Source organism: Sceloporus occidentalis, unplaced genomic scaffold, assembly GCF_023333645.1.
Source record: "Sceloporus occidentalis isolate IW3139 unplaced genomic scaffold, rSceOcc1.0.p SCAF_135, whole genome shotgun sequence".
NCBI classification, from domain to species: domain Eukaryota; kingdom Metazoa; phylum Chordata; class Lepidosauria; order Squamata; family Phrynosomatidae; genus Sceloporus; species Sceloporus occidentalis.
In genome coordinates, this window is record NW_028317115.1 from 347,101 (window position 1) to 375,047 (window position 27,947).

At 37.0% G+C, this 27,947-nt stretch overlaps 1 protein-coding gene across 3 annotated transcripts in view; it reads right to left on the reverse strand.

Moving 5' to 3' along the window:
- The window catches only part of LOC149281321 (Kv channel-interacting protein 4-like), a 156,255-nt gene that overhangs the window by 46,718 nt on the left and 81,590 nt on the right, over window positions 1-27,947 (reverse strand). Inside the window, exon 1 of one of the 3 annotated variants that reach the window (XM_089499408.1) lies at window positions 17,415-17,526. The exons of the other annotated variants lie outside the window; for them this stretch is intronic. Coding sequence (XP_089355534.1) covers window positions 17,415-17,526 — 112 coding nt within the window. Of the gene's footprint in view, window positions 1-17,414; window positions 17,527-27,947 lie in introns of those variants that run through there. 3 annotated transcript variants of the gene reach the window in all.

The window sequence follows — 27,947 nt, forward strand, 5'->3', positions numbered from 1 at the left end:
AGATATCAGTAATCTCTATGCCTAGAGGTTTATGACAGGTTGATGAAACACAATTGTTATTCGCACTGCAAAAGAATGATCCATTGTCCTAATCCCAGCATATTACAGAGTGTCAGAATCTTATTTGAAACAAATGCCCACTTATTTTGTAGTTGTTTGACAATGTCGGAGATTTTCGTCCACACCACATGAATCATTTTTAGATGTTGTACATTTTAGATTTTTATTCAGCAAGACATTGGCCTTTACCTGAACCGTGCTATGTACTCCTAATATGTAAAAGGGTTTGTAGTTTTTTGTTCTTGCTTTGTAAAACAAATTATCCCCTTTCATAAGGGAAACTAAGCATGATTTTAACTTAACTCAAGTTAACAAGAGTTCCATTTAATTTGTGTTACAAAGTGACAAATAAAACCCGAGCTTTAATCACAAAGATGCCCAGACAATTTCAATTAGTAGAAAAGTCATCCGTTTCCAGTAAGTCTCTAATACGTTATTTTTCAGGATGTGAATGCTGGTATTAAAATCTATTGTTCATATTTTTGACAGAAAGTATGTTCATACACCAGACATTTATTTTTTTTGCTGGAATCTGAATTAGAAAGAGGTCACAGACAGAAAAGGTAAACCACTTATCATTCCAGAGAAGGACAGTAATGACTCTTTCATCAATTAAAGTAAAATAATACATAAAATTATATATATATATTCTCTTAATATTTTATACATGCTCTAAACACTTCAAAAACCCTTGAAAGATGATCAAAGATGCAATAATTATATTTGTTCCAGTTTTGCCCCCTTAGTAAATGTTTGCAATATTACGGATTGTGATGGAATTTCCTCAATTCTAGATTCATAAGCCTCCATGAGTTATAGTATAACCGACAATGGCATAAACTTCTTGTAAACTTCTCATTGGAAGCAGTCAAAATTACACAACGGAAGACATGCTGCTCTACAAAGAACGAACGTACACAAAAACAAAACCGCATCATTTTCCAAGGAAATGATTAATGCATTTCACGTCAATTACTAAACAATCAATAACTAAAATAATCAAAGGAAAATGCAGTTGAAAGATCCATTAATTAATTATGCATGTTAATAAATAGCAATGCTATGCATCTTTGTGTTTCATGCACAAAGGAAATGTCAAACTTAGTTAACTATATAAGGGATATCTCCATACATAGATGCATAAAATATTTTAGCTGATTAAAACAATATATTTTACATTTGCCTCATATTAAAATTCCACAACACACATTTTCTAGAAGGAAATTATATTCTTTCCATTGCTTAACACAGAGAATCATGAAGTATGACAAAAGAAAATAAATGTTCCTAAGCCTCGACATCCTAAAGTCCTGTAGGATCTCCCATTTCCCAGTATTAGGATTGATGAGGGTGATGAGAACAACGGGGTCTAAATCCTATGGTTAATCTCAAAAATGCAATAGATCTGCAACTATGAAGAAAAATCAATTGAAGATCATAGACAGGGACAATGTGATGGGTATTTTTAATATTGCTACAACACTTGCCTTGCTCAGCAAAAAGTAAAACAACTAACAATTAGTAATTACCTTTAAGCAGACACGCCAGCCATCATATTCACTTACATGCATAATGTATGGTAGGTGAATGGTCCCTTTAAATATTTGTGTCGTCTGTTTCGCAAACACATTGAAGGATTCTGCTTAATCCATCCAAATGCATTTGCCCCTTTCCCCACCCCCAGCTAAATGCCCTGCAGTAGATATATTTGGCTAAATATATCTCCCTGCACATGATGTACTCAACTCTAACCAACTACAGCGCCGGCCCTGGTGAACCCTGCGTGCAAGGCACTGTTTAGACCCCAGTGAACATATGTAAAGTTTTCCCATTGACTTCAATGGGGGGAACTTTCCTGCCACTACTTGGCTGCTTGAAGCTGTCAATCTGTGTTAGTACCCTTATTGATTTAAATGGGGACACTTTCCTGCTACTGATTGACAGCTTGAGTTAGCCAACCAGTAGTAGGAAAATGCTCCCACTGAAATCAGTGCTAACGTTTTAATTAATTTGTTTTGATTCAGAAGAATGAATGTTAAAGTACTCACTCCTTCATTCTTCTATAGTAGGGTTATCAGGGACATTAGACTGTCCCTTTAAGGATTTCCATTTAAAAATGTGTAAATTGGGTAAACCATCAACAACTATGAAAGGCAAAGGCTGAATCAGCACATTTAGGTGATTTATAAAAAAAAATATGATGCAAAGTTTGAAAGGTGGTCTTATCACAATAACAACTAAAGTAATGTTATTCTGATTGGAACAGCCCATAAATTGCTACTGTGATAAAACTACATTTCAAACTTTCGACCAGAATAACGTTTGATACATAAACTCTGCTGTAGCTAATTTTCTGCACTTGCCATTTTGTTTTCTGTGAACAGTGCTTGTTTTCTATTTCAAGAAATCCTATGAGATTTAGATTGGAACCCAGGCGAGAAAGGAAATGTAACATTGATCAGATACAATCCCTTATGTCCACAACAGTCATAATACTATAATATTTTATACATGTTAACAGCAATACCAAATGGAAAAGCATACTACATTATTTAAGGACAAACTGGATCCAACACATACACTAAACACAATTATGTTTTAAATAAACACTGCAGGAAAATGAACACATTAAAGACAAGAAGCTAGTTTCATTATTTTATATGTTATTAAATCCCATTTTAAACACATTCAGCAACTGCATTCCCCATTAAATGTTGAATAATACCATTAATTTATGAATAGATCAGAAAACACAATTTAAATCTACTGCTGCTTTGAAAACTGTTATTACTCTCCATGGTACTGAAATAAAAGTAAATCACTTTAAATCTAATATGTAATTCTCTAGATTTTCCATAAGGCAGGGCAGATGTGTATTAGAGTTCCAGCTTTTAAGGATTCTATGTTAGACAAAAGGGGCTTAGCAATACCCCTGTCCTCCTTAGGCATTTCCCACCTATATGCCCGTGTTGTTTAAGCTTATGTCCCCCTTTTTTGTTCATGTTCATTCTGGGTTTAGCCCACCTACATACAGAGCTTAGACCCCAGGCCAGAGGCAGTTATATCAATATCATAATTATTATATCAATTTATATTACAGCGCCAATATATTCAATGCCATATGTGACTTTTGGGCAAGTAAGTAAATGAACAATTGTATACAGTAACACAGCTTTCTAAGCATAAACAAGCATTAATAATTGTTTCATAAATGTTCATTAAATCTGTTCATTAAAAGCAGGTAATTAAAGCAAATCTTCGATATATATAATAAATATAAATATTTTCGTTTGTGCTTAGTAAAGAACTGAGACTTAATACCAAGAATCAAGTAGACATGTATTCATGCCCAATGACATTGCTCTGGAACTCTAAGGGTTAATCAGATTACTCAGTTTGTGTTAATTCCAGGATAAATTAAATTTAGGCTTCTTTCCATGATTGGCATCAGCATTAATATCAAAGATTACCAACAGCCTCGGAAGATATAATCTTTAATACAAATAATTCATTGAAGTCAGTCTGCATGCATTAGATCCATTATCCAGATAGTACAATTTATAAGCACCAATACCTTAAAAGTACTAATCATAAGCAGCTAGTCAATGTAATATGTAGTGGGATTAATTGTGTTTATACCTTTATTTAATTTCAATGTTCTTATTTTGTATTGATAATTAATCATTTGATGAATTCCCTAATAAGGATAAACTATAATTTCTATACAAACTAATAAATCTTATATTACAGGTGGAGTTTCTGCATTTTTTTGTTTGTTAATCATTTTTTTTATTACTTAGATACTTAGCATCTGAAATTGTTTCTGGAAAATGTTTAACTTTCAAATTTGTACTCCAATGCTTTTTGTACAATTGTTTACCTCTGTGTTTCATATTTTGAACCTGGTATATAATATATATTATCTTTGTCTGTCCTAGTCCTCTTGGTTAAACATTGAGACTAGAATTTCAATCAGACTTTTTTTTTGGGGGGGGCGACTAAATAAACAAATATCTAAGTATAAATTAAATATGATCTGAAGTGTAGATTCCAATGGCAGAATATGGAAACCATTTGGCTCCCAAAAGCAACCACCTGCGCAGTAAGCAGTGTTCCAGTTGCATTTTAGTGGCAGCTAGTGAATATAATAATGACTAAGTAATGAATAATTCATGAATAAGTAATCACTATAATGAAACAACAGCCTTAATCAGCAAGTGTATATTAGATATTATACTAATAAAGGCAAAACCAAGACAAATCAAGGTATTTGGGGTGGGAGAATTAAAGAAGAACACACGCTAAAGGTCTTAAATGAGTAAGAGGTTAAAGAAGATGGAGCACCACCTACTAGGCACTGGTTATGGAAAAGGTCCAAGTATAAATAGTGTTTCGGGGCACCAAATCTCAAGTTTTTCATATATGGGTGCATAGCATCAATGAGTGTGACTCCAAAAATCTGCAAATTTAGGTAAAAATATTTGCATCTGCAATGGGAAATTACCAAAGATCCCTTATAATGTTGACAGCTGGCGACACTGTGTATCAGACAATATACATATTTCTAGATTGTGTTCTTTTAAGCAGTTGCAGCAATATAATCTGCAGAGCGCCTGGAACTTGTACTCACAAAATGATGAATGAACTTTCCACACATGATATGATTCTGAAAGCACAGCCATAATGTAAGTCAAAGGTGCGATGCACATCAGGGCGCTCTGTGTCATCTCATGTGCTGCGATTGATGTTATTTTAAGAATGCTCACTTCAAACATAAATTACCAAAAGCACAATGAAAGCACAATAAATATTGACTAAAAGAAAAATTGATAAATACTAGGAATACTTCTGAATGACTTCTATGATTCAATTGCATTTAGTGATGTGTGACTCGGAGCGGATGTTTTATAATCGCTCTGTTAGGCTAGTTTATGCTTGGTCAGCATTGGCAGACATCCGTTAGTGTAATGTATTTACCGTGCCAGTAAAAATATTCTGCTCCCAAAACTCTTATTTGTATATCAAAGGTGAGTTGTGAACGTCACAGGTTTTTGCGGAACTAGAGCTCCTTTGTCACTCAGCATAATTGTTATGGAAATACATTCTGAGCCTACATTTGGAGAATGTTAACATCATGGAGAATGACGGCAGCGTGTGGCAGAACCAGCATTATCAATTTCCTGTTCTGATGTTCTCTTCTCACCCACTCTCATTAGATATTAATTAAGATTAGGCTCATCTAGTCTTCTGTAAAAACATCAAACATTGTTTGGTCCTCGGTCTTGTTATACTAAGTATAGCTGTATCCATGTTTAACCCCTTCGTGACAAAGGCTGATTTTACTTTTTGTACCCTTCGTGACAATGGCCGTTTTAACATTTCTGCGCTGCTCGTGTTTAGTTGTAATTTTCTTCTTTCCCGTTTACTGAACCCACACACATTAGATATTGTTTTTTTCAGGACAAGAAGGGCTTTCTTTAGATGACATTGTTTTGATTGTATCATATTATTTACTACTAAAAAAAGTATAAAATATGGTGAAAAATTTAGAAAAAAATGACTGTTTCTAACTTTTAGTTGAAAAATCTTTTACTCATCTATAAAAGGTAATGAAAAAACCTGCTAAATGGATTCTACTATTTGTCCTGAGTTTAGAAATACCCAATGTTTTTATGTTTTTTTGCTTTTTTCTACCCATTATGGGGCAATAAGTACAGGTAGCGTTTTGCTATTTCAAAGCCATTTTTTCCAAATCTGGTAATTCTTCCCCTCATGTGCCATTTCGGGTATCTTTGAACCCGGCCAATGCAATTTACCCCATCAAATCATATATTTTTGAAAACTAGACAGCCCAGGGTATTCCAAATGCTAGTATTTTAACTCTTTCCATGCACCATATCTACCACCAGTTTTTGTCAAACTTTGTGGTAGTCATTTTTTTGCATTTGTTTTGTCACACACATTTTACTTCAGGTATGAATTAAAAGGTTCTCGTTTATGTCACTATCACAAAACACCCCAATATGTGTTCAGCAACATCTCCTGAGTACAGCAATACCTCACATGAATGATTTTGCCTGGCTGTTTGGGGGCAAAAGGGCCACATTTGGGGCATGCGCATTTTTCAATGTTGAACTTTGGCATTTGGGGATCCACTGCCCATGCCCCATTTGGTACATCTTTGAGCCGGGCCATTTCAGTGTGCCCAATAAACCCATATATTTTTGAAAACTAGACACCCCAGGGTATTTCAAATGCTAGTATTTTAACTCTTTCCATGCACCATATCTACCACCAGTCTTTGTCAAACTTTGTGGTAGTAATTTTTTTGCATTTGGTTTTCCACACACATTTTACTTCAGGTATGAATTAAAAAGTTCTCGTATATGTCACTATCACAAAACACCCCAATATGTGTTCAGCAACATCTCCTGAGTACAGCGATACCTCACATGAAGGATTTTGCCTGGCCGTTTGGGGGCAAAAGTGCCACATTTGGGGCATGCGCATTTTTCAATGTTGAACTTTGGCATTTGGGGATCCACTGCCCATGCCCTATTTGGTACATCTTTGAGCCGGGCCATTTCAGTGTGCCCAACAAAACCATATATTTTTCAAAACTAGACACCACAGGGTATTTTAAATGCTGGTATTTTAACTCTTTGCATGCACACATTTTACCACCAGCATGTTTTCAAAGTTTGCAGTAGTATTTTTGTGTGTGTATTTTTCCCACACACACCTACTTTATGTATGGATTTACAGCTCCTGGTATATGCCGCTGTCACACGACACCCCATAATGTGTTCAGCAACATCTCCTGAGTGCAGTGATATCCCACATGCATGGGTGTGTCATTTTTGTGGGAACTAAAAGGCCACATTTGGTACGTGTGCATTTTTCTAATTGGAAATTAGGTGTGTGGCCATCCTTCCCCCGGTGTTAATTGGGACGTTGTTGAACCTGGCCAATTCAATTTACCCCATCAAATCATACCTTTTTTAAAAGTAGACACCCCACGGGCATTTAATATGCCAGTATTTTAACTCTTTCCATGCGAGAATTGTTTTAAGCTAATATGCTAATTTTAGGACTTGCTCACAAAAATATATTTTTTATATATATATATTTTTTTTTTGTCTTTTTAAAAAAAAAATTTTAACATTTTTTTTCAACTTGGAGGTTCCCCTGATAGTGACATCAGTGGGAAATGATTTTTACATTTTACTAGTTTTTTACTATTTTTTTTCTAATTATTATAAATTTTATTTTATTTTTTAATTTATTTTTACTAATCACACTGTGATTAGAAAGCTGGCTTCCATTGACTTGCATGGTGAATGCAGTACCTGTATTCAACCTGCAAGTGGAGCCAAAGTTCTCTAGATGGTCTGGACCGTCTAGCGAACTTTTAAAATTTTTTGTTCCTGTTACAGGGCAGCGGCCATCTTGCTTGATGGCGAAGATCATCGGCAGCTGCGGCTGTGACCGCTCTCCGGAGCGGTCACAGCCCATCGAAAGGTAAGTGTTTGGTGTCGCTGGATGCCTCCTGATCGAGGCATTCCAGCGACACCATTTAAGTTTAGGAGGCGATCGTCGATCGCCTCCTAAACGCTTTCAATACGGGCGTCCGCCGCCATACAAAGTATGGCGGATGTTGACGCCCCGTGGAGGGGCCAGAGATGGCCCCTTCGTTCCGATAGCGGCGTTGCTGAATGCCTCGAGGTCGAGGCATTCAGCAACGTTTTTTGGGTGCAGAAAGCGAAAACAGATCGCTTTCTGCACCCGTTTAAAGACGTGCCGGTCCTGGCACGTCAATTGTCGTAAAGCACATGCTTTTCCGTGTCGTGCCAGGACCGGCAATTGTCGTTAAGGGGTTAAATTCCTTCATTCTATTGACATCTACAACGGCTGCCTGAACGAATCAACAACAATCAGAAACTTAACAACAAAAATATACTATTTTGGAAAATTGCACATCCGAAGAATAGGACATAGGTACACACAGAAGGTGGAATTTTGATGGGTGTATAAATTTGGTGTATTACCTTAGGTTTACCCTTGTATTTGTTGATTGTCTCTTTGTAACATTTCTAAAAGTTCAATACTCTATGAGATTCTTGGAATATGATGGTCCAGATCCAATTATACTATTACCTGGGCCCGCTAAACCTTTCTTCTGGGGAAAACTGGGTGTCTGCTTCAGTCATGTAAGTGCACTATTGACCTATATTTCTTATTGTGACAAACCATTAATAATAGAAAATAGCATCTCTAAAATATTTACAGACTTTCATTATTTGTAGATTTTTTTTTAAATGTCAGTGGTAATACCGGGAAATAACATTTATACAGAAATACAGAATTCCATAGAGCATTTAATCTGTCTGTCTGTCTGTCTATCTATCTATCTATATCTCTCTCTCTCTATCTATCTATCTTTCTCTCTCTATCTACCTTTTTTGTTATGGGAATAGACACTCTTACTCTTATCAGCAAAACCTTATTGTTTGAAGGGACAGTTTACCCCCAAATAGTTTTTTAAAGTGAGTTAAAGTTTACTATGTATTAGCTCGTTCATTGCTTTCTTTTCATGCATTCTTTTGCTATTGGAGATAGAAAATAAGACTTTTGACTGCCTCTCCTGGAATGAGGAAGTGTCACAATGGGCTGTTAATGGGAGTACTACAGAGCATGTGCAGGAAGCATACTTAAGTACACATTCTACTTTCAGGAGAGGCAACCACGAGGAATTATCCAAAAAAAGGAATTAATTTGCATGTATAAAACTACAATGCAGTCCAACCAAATTGGACTCCAACATGCATTTTACATACAAATAGGACTGGAGTGTTTCTTTAAGCAGAAAAACAATGCATGGGTTTTTAAGGAATTACATCTGTGAAAAATGTAAATATTATCATGTGTTGTATTTCAGTATTGTGATCATCTTACCATACAATATACAGTAGCTGTATTTGCTAAATCAACTTTCTCCACACATAATAAAACCAATAATGCTCCACTGCTTCAGCCCTTGTATTCTATATCCAGGTTTCTAATAACCATAAATTAATAATTCTAACTGTTCACTGAAAATAATTATTTTGATCTCTTCTTCAATATTGAGTAATTACTGATCGTCATATATTCGCCTATGGCCTGGATATCTGGATTACCTGGTGATTTAAACCTCAGACCCTACAGAAGGTAAAAATGTTTTCTTTCGCTAAAATTTGTTCTGATATCCAACCGCTCTATCTACATCTTCTGTCTTGGGCAACTAATCTCTTCCTTTGGTTTCCAGTACCACCTCTACACTGAGGACACACTCGCCTTCTAACTTATCTTCTGAAATTGCATTCTGCGTGTCTCTGCATATCTACAATCAATGAGGTGTTGACCTTTCAGTACCAGGGGCATTTTACATACCAATCTAGTATTGGCATAAATCAAGATTAATGCACATTCCCTGGGATGTTGACAGTCTGATTTTATGCTGACATGAAAAACTATTGGTGTTTATAGTAAAATGTACTTTATTATATCTCATCATAAACTAATTTCCAGAAAAATGCCCACAAATGTAATTCTTTTATTTAAATGTATTCTCAGCATGCAATATAGCACTAAAATGTATAGTTATAAGCATTCTAAAAAAAAAAAAAAGATTAACAAAATACAAGTTGATTCCATTATGATAGCCCATCTAGATTTTTTTTAACTCGCTACTAACTCGCCTGCCCCTCTCCCACCTTTCCCCCCTCCAAACCTGAACACCTTTGCTATTTTCCTATCCCATCTCTCTTTAGCTGCTGTCCCACTGTGTTGTCCCTCCTTTGGTTCCCAATACCTTCCGGAGTTAATCTTAAATTAATCTTTAATTAACACAGTGCCTCCTATATCTTTGCTATTATCTCCCAATAGTCTCCTAACTGCCCTCTTCAGTCTGTGCCTCTCTTCAATTGTTATTAACCTCTTCCCACTTTCTTTCACTACTTTACCTTTGCTATACCTATTCTTAGACGTGAAAAAATACATTATACATTAGAATATCCCCCCAAAAATGTGCTCCTGTTTTTTATATACCAACATGATATATATATAACTGATGCCAGACAAGGAATTTGATACATACAATGAAGCACTTCAGTTTCCAGTTACAATCTAAACTCAATATTAACAACATACGGTAATTGCGTCACCTGTAACAAACAGTACATAAAAAGAAGCATTGACACATTGACAGTTCAGACCCTCGGGGGCCATCACACACAGTATGAACACCAACCCCTATAGTTATCTCTTTGTGCAGTAGGTCAGTGGGGGGTTTTTTATTGCTGTTTTAATTTGTTTGTTGGTTTTGTATTAGCATTAGTTGGAATTGTGGCCTGAAGGGCTATTTTCTAAAGAAGTTTTGGAACTTTAAATTGCATCCACAACCCAAACTAACACTGTAAACTATAAGACCGTTAAGCTATAGCTGAGAAAAACAATTAAATACCACTTAAAGTCAAAATTACATTTTCTACAATTATTTTAATCTATCTGTATGATATAATGGTCTAGCTCTATTCCTAGTGACTATGTAACCTTATGGGTATAAGAATTTTCATTAAAAGTATGGTCTAGTCCCCAGTGTATTTTCATTTTATAATGCATATTGAAGTCCAATTTGACACGGAGTCCAACGCGTTTTAGTATATGTAAACTGGAGCATGCATTCTTTAGTTATTGACGAAATCGGAAATTAGACTCGTCTCATGTCCTTACCTGGTTGCCTCTAATGTAGCCGGGAGGCATTAGTATGTAGACATCTCCCACATGCCCAGCAGCACTCCCATCAGAGTCAGTCAAGAGTAGCATAAACCAATTGCATGTGTGCTATTCAGATAGCATACTTGTCATTGGCGGCTGCCATTCCTATTGTTTTCAATAGGCGCTCAGCTCTTATTGAGTAGAAAGGGAGATCTACTGAGCATGTGCAATAAGCATGCTAAGATTCTTGCTTTCAGTAGAGGCAGCTGGGGAGAAACAGAAATCTTCATTTTCTAACAACAATAACTAAAGAATGTTTGCACGGATTTAACAGTCCCTTTAAACTATTTTAATTGTTATTGGCTCATATTTAAAAAAAATATGATTAACTTTCTATGTGCCCATGACCTCGGGTTAGATCTATAAATGAACGTATTGTTAAATAAATTAGAACATCAAACAATGGAGGAGACAGCTGTTACAAGCTATGTGCATATACAATCTTGTCTAGGAGTCAAAGCTCCTCTTTACATTTCAATTAGGAGTGAGACATGCAGTGTACGAAAAAGGTAAAGATGCTACTTTAAAAACATCTAATATTAGTTTTGCATCTAAGGAACACAAAGCCTGGAATAAATTTAATGGCAGCAGGAATCTTCCACAAACCATCCAAGTGTGACAGAACAGAAAGAGACCTTTAGGTGCAGACTTCGAATCACGAAGATGCCAAGGTAGTTCAGAGAAAGAAGATACCAGAAAATACACTGCTCAAAATAATAAAGGGAACACTTAAACAATACAATGTAACTCGAAGTCAATCACACATCTGTGAAATTACACTGTCCACTCAGGAAGCAACACTGATGGACAATCAATTTCACATGCTGTGGAGAACGTTCTGCTGCCTGCAACATCCTCCAGCATGACCGGTTTGGCAGTGGGTCAGTAATGGTGTGGGGGGGCATTTATTTGGGGGGCCGCACAGCCCTCCATGTGCTTGCCAGATGTAGCCTAAATGGCATTAGGTACCGAGATGAGATCCTCATACCCCTTGTGAGACCATATGCTGGTGCGGTTGGCCCTGGGTTTCTCCTAATGCAAGACAATGCTAGACCTCATGTGGCTGGAGTGTGTCAGCAGTTCCTGCAAGAGGAAGGCATTGATGCTATGGACTGGCCCGCCCGTTCCCCAGACCTGAATCCGATTGAGCACATCTGGGACATCATGTCTCGCTCCAGGTCTGGGAGGACATCCCTCAGGAGATCATCCGTAACCTCATCAGGAGCATGCCCAGGCGTTGTAGGGAGGTCATACGGGCACGTGGAGGCCACACACACTACTGAGCCTCATTGTGACTTGTTTTAAGGACATTACATCAAAGTTGGATCAGCCTGTAGTGTGGTTTTCCATTTTGATTTTGAGTGTGACTCCATATCCAGACCTCCATGGGTTGATGAATTTGATTTCCATTGAGAATTTTTGTGTGATTTTGTTGTCAGCACATTCAACTATGTAAAGGCGAAAGTATGACATACGATTAGTTCATTCATTCAGATCTAGGATGTGTAATCTTAGTGTTCCCTTTAATTTTTGGAGCAGTGTATAATAAGTGGTCTACCAGTGAAGATATTTCTTATTCGACGGGTATCCCTTTATTTGTTTACTATTAGCATAGTTATTATTCGGATTGAAAGATGTTAACTCATCAAGTTCTTCATATTCAAACAAAGATTAAAACGGCAGCACAGAATGACACAGGAGTCATTCTGGTTTAGTATCAAGAATGTAAGAGTTAATGCTGTTAGCGCACTAAACTTCTCTAATTCGCACAGTTCTAAAGTAACAGATTGTAGCAGTGAGCTGAAGAGCCCTCTGATTCACATAAAAATGACCCGAAAAGGGCAATGATTACAGCATTCTCGCACAAATACTTCAGTTGAATCCAATTAATTAGTTGATGACTAACCCTCTAAAAAATATGAAAAATAGGTAAATACATAAATCAACAGGGTTTAACAACTTCTTTTTATTTATGCTTAAAAAGGGAATGGCACAAAAGTTCTACTGTTTTCCTTACTAGATACACTTGTCAATAGTTCAAGTTATTCGTAAAGAAAGAAGAAAGAAAAAAATAAATAACCTCCTCGCTTATCCATATGAACCCTTTCTAACTTAGATGTAATCTTAAATTACAATATATAAAAAACACAACTATATTTCACTGTTTTTATATAACTATGGTGTATCCAGTAGAATAGAGTAAAATGTTTCACGTTTTTACCTTTTCAAAATAAATATTTTCAACACGCAGTACAAATCATAGAGCAACCTGGCAAAATATCACTTAATGGCTCAATAATACAGACTCCAATTGTGATTTGAGATTGATAAAAGATTTAACATACTGTAGTATGTAAATACTTTTTTTTTCTAATTTATTTTGAATGGTAGTGGGTATTGAAATTGTAAGTTTGAGAACATGTTAACCATTTAGATATTTTTTTTCAGCGAGTGCATGAATCACTCAATTTTTATCAACAAATTGCAGGCAATTCATGTAGCAAACTGATTAAATGTGGCCTATTATCTTTGTTTTTTATCAATCTCTTTTTGTCCTGTGATTTTAGGCGGTGATAGAAAACAGCACAAAGAACTTAGGAGAAAATTGATTGAAATGAAATTGAATGAGTTCTGCAATCAGTGATACAAACAGGCTTTTTAAACTGTTCTCCATCATCAGCTCTTTAATAATACTGCCATTTCTTCAGACTTTTTTAAGAGTTTCCATTTCTTACATGTATATTCTATATTATTCTCAAATGATAGTCAAATGAGATTATTATCTTCTACTTGTGTGGGAGTCCAAATTAGAGAAATTTAACAATCCAAGTTCAATCATTAATCACCAAAAGTACCTGCTTCATTGTTTATTAGCAAGCTACCTAAATAAAAAAACCATAACGACACAAAGAGCATAATTTACATAGCGTTAAGCCTAAATGTAACAAAAAATGTTTCTATGTATCAAGCAAATGATTTCTAATTTAACATTTCTGTGAGGCATGCTCTAATGTCCCATACAGTGTTACCAAAGAAGGATTACAAAGAGTAACATCCATGTTTTGGTAATAAATAAAAAACACTAACCTTCAGAAGAAGCTGGAGCACTAGAGCTGCAGCACGAAGCCTTCCCCCACATCCATATTTTGTGCCAATCACTGGCAGGAAAGTGCACCCATTGAAATCAATTAGAACACTTTCTGCATACAAACACGTTGGGCTCTCATTAGACCCCCTGGAGATATCACACAGGTCAGCGCTGGCAACTTTCCCTGACCTCTCTGACTTTAACTAAAGAGAAAAGTCTTACATTTACACTTGGATAGTAGGCTTCCTCTAGACAGCACAAAATGTTACATATCATTCTATGACCAATAGTGAATTCTCTTACTGTAAATAAAATAATAACTATAATAAATAGTCAGGATGCCAAAAAGATTATGAGGGTTATAGTGTTTATGTATCTGGCAATGTGTATGTATTTATATGTTGTATGTCTAGAATTTTTACTGAATTAGGCTGGGTTTCTAAAAAATATATTTTTGTTTGGCTTGTAGGGGGGGAAATATGGGGGTAGGTTTTTTTGTGCTTAACTTGTCCTGAAATATCGATTTCCCTAGGTAAAGTGTAAGTCATTTATAAACTATTTTCCTATAACTAACTATAACAAAACTTTTCACCTGACATCCTAGGAAGAAAAATGTTTCCCACTCCATGGCACTAAAAATTTTAAAACCTATAAGTAATTTTAACTACAAATTTACAGCCTATCAGTGTTTCAATGCTTCTTAACAGGAAGCTGAGCTATCGTAAATAACATTTAGAATTAATCTCCCAAAGACAGAACCTTTAAGCCTTTCATTAGCCCTGAACGTAAGTGAATATTATCCAGGGAGATTTGATATGCTGATTCAACTTTATGAACGTAAACAATATGAAGGGATAAGGACGCTCTTTAGAAGTCCACGCTTAAGGAAAAAAATCATCATAATAGCTTCTCATAATAAAACATCAACTAGCAGGATTACTGGTTAACCCATTACATCAGCTGCTCACCTGGGAAAGAATTACCTGTATCCCTTTTAATTATCCTGCTCACGTTAACATGATCGTTGATGGTTTTCCGCACAGCCGGGCCTATACAGTTGCATAACGTGTGTCACAATGTTTATATCATCACGATGTCGTCACTTACACAATATTTATGGAAACTTTGCGTGATGTCAGGAACGGGCAATTTCTACCTGGTTTCCTAGATATCTGGGTTTGTGTGGGAGTGACCGTGGAAAGGGGCAAAATCATGAGGTTTTGATGGCCAGCTTTCATTTTCTATTGGCCTGTAAGCCTAACTGCCTTACAGCGGATAAGGAAAAACAGAATCGTAGACGGCGCACAGAAGTGGTTGTCGGAGAAGGTGGGAGAGAGTCAGGAAAAATTAAAATTGGGAACTTTCGCCTTCATTTTCATTTATTTCTACATTTATTTGCACTAAAATTTTAAATAAAATAAATGCAAATGCACAAGTCTAATAACTACCGTATAGACTATGTGTAGGACATGATTTAGCTTTTAGTGCCAGGATTCATCCATAATATCTCAATTGGGTGTTTTATTTTTTTCATAAATTAATTATTTGCTCCAAGTAGCCATGGAGTAGTCACATATCCGCTATTTTTCTGCTATGCTAGTTTTGTAACATTTGGCAAAAATATGCGAGCTCATGCATAAAGAAATGGTATCTTGGTCTCTTCAGTCTGGTGCCAGTAGCTACACAGACACCCCGAGCAAAAAATAATAATTAAGGGCATAAGAAGCAGTTAAGGGCGCATTGAGGTGGGGGCATTGCACCTACACGCTCCTGTTACTCAGAGGGGTCCCATAACACAACATTTTACTAGAAATGAATAATAGACAATGTAGGTTTAAGTTACAAAACTACAATAATAGTAAATGAATGGGTATGTTACCCCCGAAATGGGCAGTTAGGCCATTGGGACTATTCTGCTAGCGATGTTGAATATCACAAATTATGAAAGCAGGATCTTTCGCCCCATAAGGACACACTCTTCACACTCGCACCCCCTCAGGCCCCCACAACACCCTTCATCTCCTTATTTTCTCTGCTCATAAGATCCCTTCCAGTCTTTCTCGCTCGCTGCACCCGCCAATATGACATCACTTCCTGCCGTGCCGTACATGAGACAAAGAAGACCTTTCACGGGAAGGACCCGCCATATTGTGGGGCTAATTTCCACATCGGGGACAGCGCCTCAAAATCAGAACTGTCCCATGTGAATCAGGACAGCTGGGAGGTATGGTAATAATTTGTGGAGTTATCCCAGGGACTGCTTCAACCATATGTTTAAAAAAAACAAAACATTTTGGGAAGATTCAGTATTAAGCAATTATTGTAAGTGAACACTGACAATCAGTCCATATAAATATTTCCATCATTGTGATGACAACTACTAAGTATCAAAGTTTAACTAAAATATATTTTTCTAGAATAAATATTTCCTATTTTTAACTATTATTTGCCCACAGAGCTTACTGTCTCAATGGCATTATCACTATTATAATACAGGGCCTCTGAAGCCTGGTTCCATCACGATTAAACTGTAGAAATCTCTGCAGCAACGTACATATAATTCATATTTTGCAGTCCCCTTGTTCCAACATAATATTTACTTCCAATAATTAAACTGATATCAGAGGAAACAAGAATGAACGTGGAATTGCAATTAGATTCACAAGCCTATCTGTTATGCAGTGTGAAAAACACATCTCTCTAGATGATATGTAGTTTTTGCTTTATCTCTCATAACAATCGAACCCGTTGGAAAAAAAATTAATAAAAAGAAGAACATGATCTGGCTGTAATCGAGAAGTCGCATCTTTATTGTACTTATTTTGCATTTACATTCAAATACGCAGCAGACAGCAATTTCACCAAATGAGTGTAATAGTGTTGCACTCATTAGTCAAAACCAGTGCAGTGTGTGGAAGTTGTCTAGCCTCGCTATATCCATATTTATCTAAATAGAATGTATTGCCGCTCCCTTTCTCTTTATCTCTCTCGCTTTCTCTCTCTTCTTCTCTCCTTTTCATTCTCTCTTTTTTTTTCTCTCTCTCTCTCCCCTTCTCTCTCTCTCTCTTGCTCTCCCTCCCTCTTTCGATATATGTATATATATATATATATATATATATATATATATATATAGATATACATACACATTTAAAACATTACATTTGTGCTTCATCATTATGATAATGAAAGGGGTAATTATTCTAGAAATAACTTCCTAGTTACAGTCCCTGATTAATTTTTTCAAGTACAGTAAACATTTCATAGTCATCCCAACACACGTCATTTTGTGCTACGTCTAAATATTGATCTCAAAATATTTTTCAATTTAAGGATTTTTCCTTTACTTTTTTCTCTTTCATTCATTTTTTTTTACATTTTTTTTTTATTTTAGCATATTGGGTGTAAAGCTAACAAACTGTCTAGATACAAATCTAAGTAATAACTTTACCTTCGGAGAAGTCGATCAGCCCCAAAAGATGCAGCAGTTTCAAAGATGCACAAATGATCATAACGATTCCCACCGTTTGCAGTCCTTCAGACTCCCACTCGACTGTTAACATCCTTGGAATTGGCAAATCATTCCTGTTTGAACTTTACAGCTGCTTGGGTGGTTTTTGTCCAGAAAGCGAGCGTATCAGAAATCTTGCAGTCATGAGAAAGAAATAAAGGCAGCTTTTCCCTGCCCGTGGAAAAGACCACTGTCACTGAAGCAAAATATCCATAATAGCCTCACATTGCATGCTTCCTGGTGTTTGATTGTGTTAGCAGTGAATTGTCGGGAGATGCTATGGTGTAGAACTAGCCCTTTGCTTTGACATCATAACTAGGAGCTAATGTGTTCTTTAGAGGTCTTCATAGAGCGTCTGCTTTGGAACTCATATCCTGACTTTTCAATTCATAACAGAAGCAATCCCTGGAAACTTGCAGCGTGAGAGCACGTTTCCTTTTGCACACAGCTAATTCTAATACCTCTGTGTTCCCAGCGTTCACTTCACAATCCCGTTTAACACTATTTGCTCCAAGCAGCGACATATCCTTCGACACAAAACGACCCCTGCATTTAAAATAAATCAAGTACCACTTTTTTTGGGGGGGACATTTATTTACGATGACGTATTTCTATGGCTTGTAAGACGCAGAAGAAGATATATGGTATTATGTCTCAGGGCACATTGATCCAGTTTTATGCCAAGTTATGATATCATTTTCTGGGTGTCTTTTTGATTTGATATTTATAGGTAGAAGAAACAGGGACAGTTTCATGACTAATTAAGCTCCTGAAACCGTGACTAAGATCTCTGGGGACTTGTAAAAGATTAATGCTCCCTTTGGACATAGCCATGAACGTAGCAGGATTACAAATAATGCATTTTTTTCACATAAAAGAGGTAATAGTCTTCACAGATGCTATGTAGTTTTGAAAAGGGGGCTTGACGGCATAGGTTAATTTCATTTGTAACTTGTAAATTGACATGCAGGAAAAGATAACGTTTCGTACTAATTACTCACGAGTTCAATCTTAATTAAAGCCACTACCGATAATACCGTTAAAATAAATAAAAAAAAACACTGAACAAATATAGACACATTCTGTGTCTGTAGTCACAATCAAATATCTTTTCTCAGCAACATATTAGGCAGTAAATCAGCTTTTATGTGAGTGGATGATTTTATTGAGGATAATAAGAAGGCAATTGTGGCAGAGAAGAAACTTATCGCTTGGGAGGAAAGTTGTGTTTTTCTTTGTTCTAGGAGAGTAATGTAACTGTAAAGACTTACTTAAAGACAATGAAGCTGCTTCAAGATTTGCACGAACTTTGCCTTTCCTAAATCCCCCACGTTTTTCTTAAATACCTGATTATTGGTTAAAGGGTTCATGGGACATATCAGTTAATGGGTGCTATCATTGTTATGTTGGTTTAACCAAAGTAGTATTCATCGTGAATGTTCCACTCTCATTATTTTATTTTCATTATCTATCCAAGGAAATTATATTGGGTAACCCCCCATAGGTCTTAATGTGCCCAAATATTGTACTTAATTTGCTATTTCAAAGGTTTACCACCCTTTATGTTTTTGATAATTAGGTTTCACAAAATACTTTTGGATATTGACTGGGAAAAGTGAACCCAAATATGCAACCAACAATGACTTTTCCAAATGTCTAAACTTGTCTATAAATCATAACACCTTCTGTTTTTCAGCATTACGTGAGTCTTTAATGACCGGTGCGATTATTCTTGGGCTGCTACTAAGATGGTCAGGCTGGCTCTGACATGTTTATATTTACAGCCCCCGGACTAAGTGATGATCACATCTTTTCCAGTTCACAAATAGGCCCATTGGGCATTTCCCAGTATGTTCTCTATAGCCAGACCAAACCTGGTTACTGGAGTCATCACTATTTAGCCAGAGGCTAAAAACACTGGAGGTCATAGATGAATAGCTCCTGGAGGATGTAACCATAATATTTTCTTTAACTAATAATAAAAAATAAATTAACCAAATGACACTGATGTTGTGTATTGTATTTCTTCCAAGGTGCCTAGTGTAGTGCGTTGACTTTCCATCTACTGAGCAAGCCTAATGCATACCCTCAACTAAACATAAATAGTAACAACTAATAACTCTGGTGCAACCACAGCAAGTACAGCCATGACTCGGATCCAAGTAATAGGAGTTCTTGCCGTCTTGATCTCCTGTGATATTTGGAATAGAAAGTTCTCTACCGGCACAGACCTCCCTTGTCTTGCTGCCTACCCAAGGATTGCGTATTAATAGGTACTCTGGGAGCAGCAGGTTGTGTTCTCCTAACCTTGTCCTCATTGTGGTTCTGCAGAGTAGGACCATACGTGGGAAGTATGAGAAAAGAGATTATGCTACACCATCAGGGACATGGTAGGGGTCAAAATGAGCAGTAATGAAAGTTGGTGGTTGGAGCACATTTTCTGAGAATAGGCTTCCCCCTGATTACTTATACTGGTGAGATCGACTTTCAAATATATCTGCTCTTTATTGTGATTTATAAGCTCTCTGTTTTCTGCTCATTGAGTTATAACTCTAGCCAACACACAATAACAATTTGTAACAATATTACAATTCTGTGTTTTATACTAAACCGGCTTCCGTTTTCTAGGAGCCAATCTGAGCCCTTAAACAAAAAAGTGTGAGAAAACGAATGCTGTTGCATCTAATGCATGTTCGACGGTACATTAGTCATTTTGTGTTTTAACAAATATTCTGCCTTTTAGTCTATGAAAAAGCTCAGAGTAACCAAATCCTTTCACATACTTCTTTATAAAATGAACAAAAATATATTGGTTAGATTATTGGTAATTATATAATTCCAGATTCCATAACAAATTATTTATTATTATTGGTTTTATAAATTTATATAGCACTATCATATTTCACAGTGCTGTACAATTTAAACAAGAAAGACGGTTATGGTAAATCCCATTATATGAATCTTTATTTCATTTACTAAATAACTTTACAAATATTATATACACGATTCCATTTTAGTAAGAGGCACCAAAATGTTAGCAGTAACAACCAATGAGATACATGTAAGCATTCAAAATATTAGGCACATGTAATTTTAGTTCACTGTTTTCTCCAATAGGGTTCAAAATAGCATACAACAAAATTTCATAGAGAGATTTTTTTTATCAGATTTGGGGTAAAGGAAATGATTTTACAGTAAGTGTAGTAAACATGCTGAATTCACTGCAGGGTTAAGAGTGTTTTTGTACATATTGTCATTGCATTAAAAATGGAAAGCATATTTTTCAGCTGAACACACATTTTAGGTAATAAAAGTTAATGATGAATGAGCAATACATCAAAAAGGTCCATGAACTCCTTTGAGACAAAACTGAAAATGGTGTTGCTGTATCCCCCTTTTTCAAAATCAATAATACACCTACCTGTAAAATGTGAATTTCATGTACGTGACTTTTTCAGACTAATAAAATATGTAAATTCATGTTTTATTTATGTTTAGACTATTTCCTTTCCGTAGTTTTAAAAGGTATTGAACCCCTATCTATAGAAAGATATCATTATCCTGGAGAGAATATAAAGAATGGCTCGTAAGGTATCAAAACATTTATAGCTTGGAGGAAAGGCGAGGAAGAGAAGATGTGGTAAGAGAAGGCGAGAAGATACATAAAATGTTTACAGAAGAGATGCATGTTTTAAAGAAGGAAATGTTTGATCTTAGTCTTAAACTGGAAGGTTAGAGGCGTCAAAGTAATCTAGCTCTTCACTGAGAAGTTGGATAAGTGGAACACCTTTCCGGCCAAAGTTGGACTAAGTTATCTTTCACATTAGACATGGTGAAGAACCAGTTACGGTTTGAGGTTTTACAAAAGGTAACAAAATGGGCAAACCAGGTGGGCCAACTGACTGCCACCTTCCATGAAATCCCATGCTCGATCACTGCATGGCAGTCACATAGCCTTAGCCTGCAATAAGGAAAGGCGTGCGATTTCAGCTGTATATTTTAATATATATGAAACACTTCTTTTCTTTAACAGCTTTTGATAACGCATTACTGGAGAACATGTTTTTTCTATAAAATCACCTTACCAAACCATCTCACTTTCTATGTAACTCAATTTAATGTGCTAATTATAATTCCAAAAATATTAAAGTATAAAGAAAGGAGATAAAAATCAGTGATCAAGGAATTTATCTGTCTGTAGAGATGAGTGTAGCCATGGCAGCAATTTAAACCATTGTTCAATGTGAATCTTGTTATCTTATTTATTTTGTCAGCTGAGGCAAACAAGGCTGACATTTAGTGAATTTCAAATTCCTTAAGGGAGGTATCATAACTTAATCATTATATATCAGCTTATGTTAAAGAAATCAAAACACGGGAATATAATTTTTACAAAAACAAAATCAAAATATATAGTTAATAAAACATGGCTTAACAGAAGAAAGAACACTTGATGCAATGCTACATTTAATAAACTAGTTTTACTCTTTTATTCATCAATATGAGGTTTATTTCAATGTACCACTAATTTAATTCAGTAACCAAAGTTGTCTTCTGCCAGTAGCATGTATATGCTTCTAAGAGTACCTATTAATTTATCAATATTTTATTAATATTTTGCATATAAAATTGATATCTAAAATAAAATTAGAAGTAGTATTCCTTCAGTCATATATACCTTTACCTTACTGCCTTCAAACTTATGGCTTGCCTACCAAAGCGGTGCCACCTGTATCCTGTGCAGCTGAAAACTACAGATTAGTATTGTTAGCTCACGTATATGGTAGGGTCAGCTCTGGCTGGGTTCAGGTTACTAACACCATACGTTAACACACACATTCTCTAACACTATACACGTATACATAACAAAACATACTCTAACTCTCCCTCTACCTTCCCCTCTCCTTGGTGTCACTAACTGTAAGGTCACCCCATGGCACTCTAACACCATACACACTCTAATGCTAACACCAAATACTAACACACACATACTCATACTAACATACATTGAATAACACCATACGCTGAGTGAGACACTCACGCTAATTCAATACATTAACACACAAATGAACAGTATACACTCAGACATGCTAACACTATATATATATATATATATATATACCAGGGGAGGGCTGGCAGCCTAAGGCCTGGGGGGCAAGTCTAGTCAACTGGCCCGTTGCACCATCAAAGCGGCTGCGAGCGACATTGAAAGCGGCCGTCGTGCGGCAGTCACTCCACCAGCGCCTAATGAAATTAAAGTGGCCGGCGTGCACGCACCGCATGCCTCAGCTCTTCATCCCACCACTTTTAAGACGTGGGAAGAGGAGCTGAGGCATGGCCATTGGGTCTGACAGCCGCATGATGCAGGGGCGTACCTAGAGTATTTGGCACCTGTGGCAGATCCTGTATGTGGCACCCCCCCACACACACACACACTTTAAAACTGCATAGTTTCTATGGTTAGGCAAACATTGACAGGGGTACAGCATATTTGTTATCATTATATGCTTAGGGATTATGCGGTACCACCGTCAATGTGTGCCTATACATTGAGCCAGACACTGACAACCCCTATCACTATATACTAAGCCAAACATTGATGTGGTGTAGGCTTACCACTTTAGTGACTGGCATAGTATATAGTAGGGATGCAACGAAATGAAAATTCTGGACTGAAACTAAAAATTCAGCATTCACTTGGCCAAAACTGAAAAAAAACAAAAAAAAACTTTAAAATACTTTATTAAAAGTAACACCAAAATTAGACAAAAAAATCAACAACAATATTAACATATATATACACACAAACACACATATATATAACAACAATCACAATCCTATCATGTCCAGGTTCTAGCATGTGCTGGCTGACTTAGCATGATAGGAGTGTGATTGCTGTTTGCAATTATATATATATATATATATATATATATATATATATTAATACTGTCATTGAATTATTCTGTCCAATAAAAGTGTTAACACACCGAAGTTGGACCAAAAAATTATTTATAACAGCAATCACACTCCTATCATGCCTAGGCAGCCACTACATGCTGGAATCTGGGCATGAAAGGAATGTGATTACGGACTCCCTATGCCAAGCTATCCCCCAACACTTACACATCCATGCTATCTGAAACCCTCATTCACAAACATTCAGCATAACACCCATCACTCTCACACACTTACATTCAGCATAACACCCATCACTCTCACACACTTACATTCAGCATAACACCCATAACTCTCACACACTTACATTCAGCATAACACCCATCACTCTCACACACTTACATTCAGCATAACACCCATAACTCTCACACACTTACATTCAGCATAACACCCATCACTCTCACACACTTACATTCAGCATAACACCCATCACTCTCACACACTTACATTCAGCATAACACCCATCACTCTCACACACTTACATTCAGCATAACACCCATCACTCTCACACACTTACATTCAGCATAACACCCATAACTCTCACACACTTACATTCAGCATAACACCCATCACTCTCACACACTTACATTCAGCATAACACCCATCACTCTCACACACTTACATTCAGCATAACACCCATCACTCTCACACACTTACTAATCCACTCTTTCCTACCTTTTCTTCTTTCACGCTCACTTTTCCTCCTCCTCCTCTTCTTCTTCTTCCTGTCCTTCCGGTGCACTGAGCGCGGAAGACGGTGGGCGTGGCTTCAATGTTGTGCCGCGCGCATCGTTTCTGAAGGCGTGCCGGCATGGTGGCACCCCTCAGATGAGCGGCAGCCGGGGCGGACCGCCCCCCTCCCCCCCACGCCAGGTACGCATGACGGCCGCATTCAATCCTGCTCGCGGCCGCCGCTTAGTTTTTAACTTTGCGGCCGCAGCCGCATTGAATGCTCGTCAGTCCGGCCCACCGGCCCGGATTTAGGGCGGCCTGGGGGGCAATTGCCCCCCTGCCCCCCGGCCCAGTCCGCCCCTGATATATACACACACACAAACACACACACTCACTAGCCTACTCTCCCTTCTTCATTGCAGCTTTCCCCCTCCCTTTTGTGGTGTTTAAACCAAATATAAAAATATATCTCAAAGGTTCGTCTACTTTAACAGATATTTAATAAGAAACAAAAACACAGTAACATACAATAAATGAGTGACAGCCCAACATACAATGCAACACTTTCCAAGACTAATCTGCAACCTAAAGGTCCAACATAACCCGATTACCCCATCCATGCAGGATGGTGGGCAGAGAGAGACGGAACTAAGATTTTGCATTCAACAGGCATATTGAATCACTGTACGTGTGCCCTCGTTAACATATCAAAAGACACATGTGATACAGGAAGAGTTCAACTGGCATAAACATTGACATCAATACTTATGTCACCACACCTTTAACTTTTGCCTTCCTGTTGTTATCTCCTGTTGGAACAGGGACATGTGCAATAAGTGACAAGTGAGAAGGTTTTCTACAAGGACACCTCCTATTCTAGTGGTTTCTAGTTATGGGTCCATATTATATCTGCCCAATGCATTTTTTCAAAGTAACTTCAATTTTATTCCTTCTAATAAAGCCCATTCCAATGTGCACTAGTGTTTTTATTTTCCACTATAGGAATAGTATTTAGTTTTACGAATAGAGGCTCAGAAGGACACACAACACAGGTGGCAGCTATCAACTGGCAAACTAATCACTGCTGGAACAGAGTGAAAGCTTTACTCACAGCGTGACACTCAACACAGGAGGAGGAAAAAGTTTGGGTTGGAACATCACCTGATTGCTTTAATCGATATTTATCTATGAGAAAAACAGTGACGGTATTAAACCAGGACACAAATCTATCTTACCTCTAAGGACTGATTAGGATCTGAGTCTTTACAGCAGAAACGATGGGCAGACTAGATGCACTGAACGGTTCTTATCTGCCATCAAATTATGATTATATTTCTACATTTTAATTGATTCTATTTTGAATTTTTATTTCTATCCATATTTTTCTATATTTTAACTGTATTTTTTCTTGGTTTTATGCTTCTTCTTATTATTATTATCATATAGTTCATTGTGAGTTTTTTGTTGCTGTATACAGTATATAATTCTGTACACTAAAGCTAAGGTTTGGTCTCTATCTTGAAGTTGGTAGAAAAATGGTAGTTTCCTGTTTATTTGGGGGGTCTTAATTTATTTTCCTTCACGGTGTTAATAAGACTATGAAAGTGAGCACTGGATTCTGTTACTATTACTAAGGAGCACGAGGACGGAAATTTAGTTTCAGGGCCAGACAGACCACAAGTTGGCCTTGGCGCATTAAGTCTGTTGGCCACACATACTTTATCAGGAAATTGGACTTAATGTGCTTGATATTCTCATGTTCAAAAAGCATAAGGCCGCACGTGATCTGCCACTAAAGTAAGGGGAGTCGATGGCCAGCAGCCCACTGGGCATTGTCCTGGTGTACCAGATGACCAGTCTGGGACTGGTTACCCCCAGTAATTAAAGCCTTCATAAATTCCATATTCCTCTAAATCCTGTGTTCTAAAATAAGCAAAATGAAACAAAAATTTGAATTAATGGGACAGCTGAGTTAAAATACTGTATCCAACTGTCTGGCCGAACACTTGCATTAATCTAAATAGAATAAAGGTGCTGTTCCACAAAACATTTGAATTAACAGTGCTGCATTGAGTAATCCTATGGCACGTAATTCTATACAGTGTGTAAGGCTTTTAAATTTGAATCTGTAGGGGTTTCTATGTACATTTCTCTGGCTGGTTGTATTTTCTAAGCTCCGTGATTGCTGAGGTCAACATTTTTTTCGTAACTAGAGTACTAATAAAGAAAATTTACAATTAAATAGGGATTATATTGAGTAGACCAATATTTCCTTAGTTCACTGCAATTCCAAAGTTGCTATGGTATACTCTTCCTTGGCATATCTTTACTTTCACAGTTTATAGCACCTTTGTTCCTACTTTTGTTAAAATATAGCTCTGACCCTGTGATATTTCTCTACATCTTCATGAGTTTAAGCACCACAACTCATTCTTAACACACATCTTATAAAGGCTTAACATAGCGCAGTACATACATACATACATACCACATACATTTTATCCACACCACCATCGACCGAAAATTGAGGGTTTTCAGGTTTTTGGGGCAGGGGGCATGGAAGATTATCTTTCCATATTATTAATACTGTATTTGCTCGATTATAAGACGAGGTTTTTTCAGAGCAAATGCTCTGAAAAATACCCCTCGTCTTATAATCGGGGTCGTCTTATAATCAGACCTCAAAGTCTGACTATGAGACGACTAAGATCCAGATCCCCCGCAGCTGCAGGGGATCTGGATCCTCCTGTCTTAACCCCCCCGCCCGCCCCACTTACCGATACTTCAGAGTCCCCGGTGTGCAGCTGGGGCAGAGTGTAGATGTGTACGCGATTCGGCGCCGGCGCGGGGAACTCTGATCTCTGACACGCCTCCTTCCGGCTGCAGCGTGAGTCTACACGCTGCCCCAGCTACATGACAGGAGACTCAGAAGTACCGGTAAGTGGGGCGGGGGTGGAGTGTTAAATGGGGGGCATAAGGCATTTCTGGAGGCAGGGTGCTCTGTGAAATGCCTTTTAACCCCCTTAATGCCACTCTGCCTCCAGAAATGCCTTTTTAACCCTCTATACGCCACTCTGCCTCCTGAAATGCCTTAAACCTCCCTATATGCCACTCTTTAAAAGGCATATCATGGGGCACAGTGGCATATAGGGTTAAAAGGCATATCATGGGGCACAGTGGCATATAGGGGGCAGATGTGCATAACTGGGGGGCAGGTTGGAAAATAGAAGGAAATAAAACCAAAATATTTTTCTCAATCATAGCTTTTATTAAAAAAAAATAGTTTAAATGAATTAACATTTACTGGTAAAACTTTTTGCCTATAGGGTCGTCTTATATTCAGGCTTTTTTCTTTTTTTCCTTAATCAATATTAAGATTTGGGGGTCGTCTTATAATCAGGGTCGTCTTATAATCGAGCAAATACGGTATTCAAAAACATCAGAATATTTTAGATTTGTTTGGCTATACTTTGCCTGGACAAAGTGATTGACTTGGAGACAAAACTTGTTGTATGGTAGTTTCCATGATATTGTTATGTTTTTTGGAGAGGAAATACTAGCAGTTATTATGTCAACCTAATAAAACAATTAATTTGGATGTTGTGTACAATGTCAAATAAAGTCAAATAACATTGGCTACCAAACAGGGACAACAAAAAGTTAAATAGGGATAATACAATGTGTCTTTAAGATTAAAACCCTTCCATTGCATATCATGACTGGGTTTTTTTTCTCTATAAAAACAACAAAAGGTTTTCCATGTACATTTTGGGACTATTTTTGGGATTATTTTTTTCTTAAAGTTTCTTCTTTCTTTTAGAAAACAACTTTATAAAAAGTAATGCA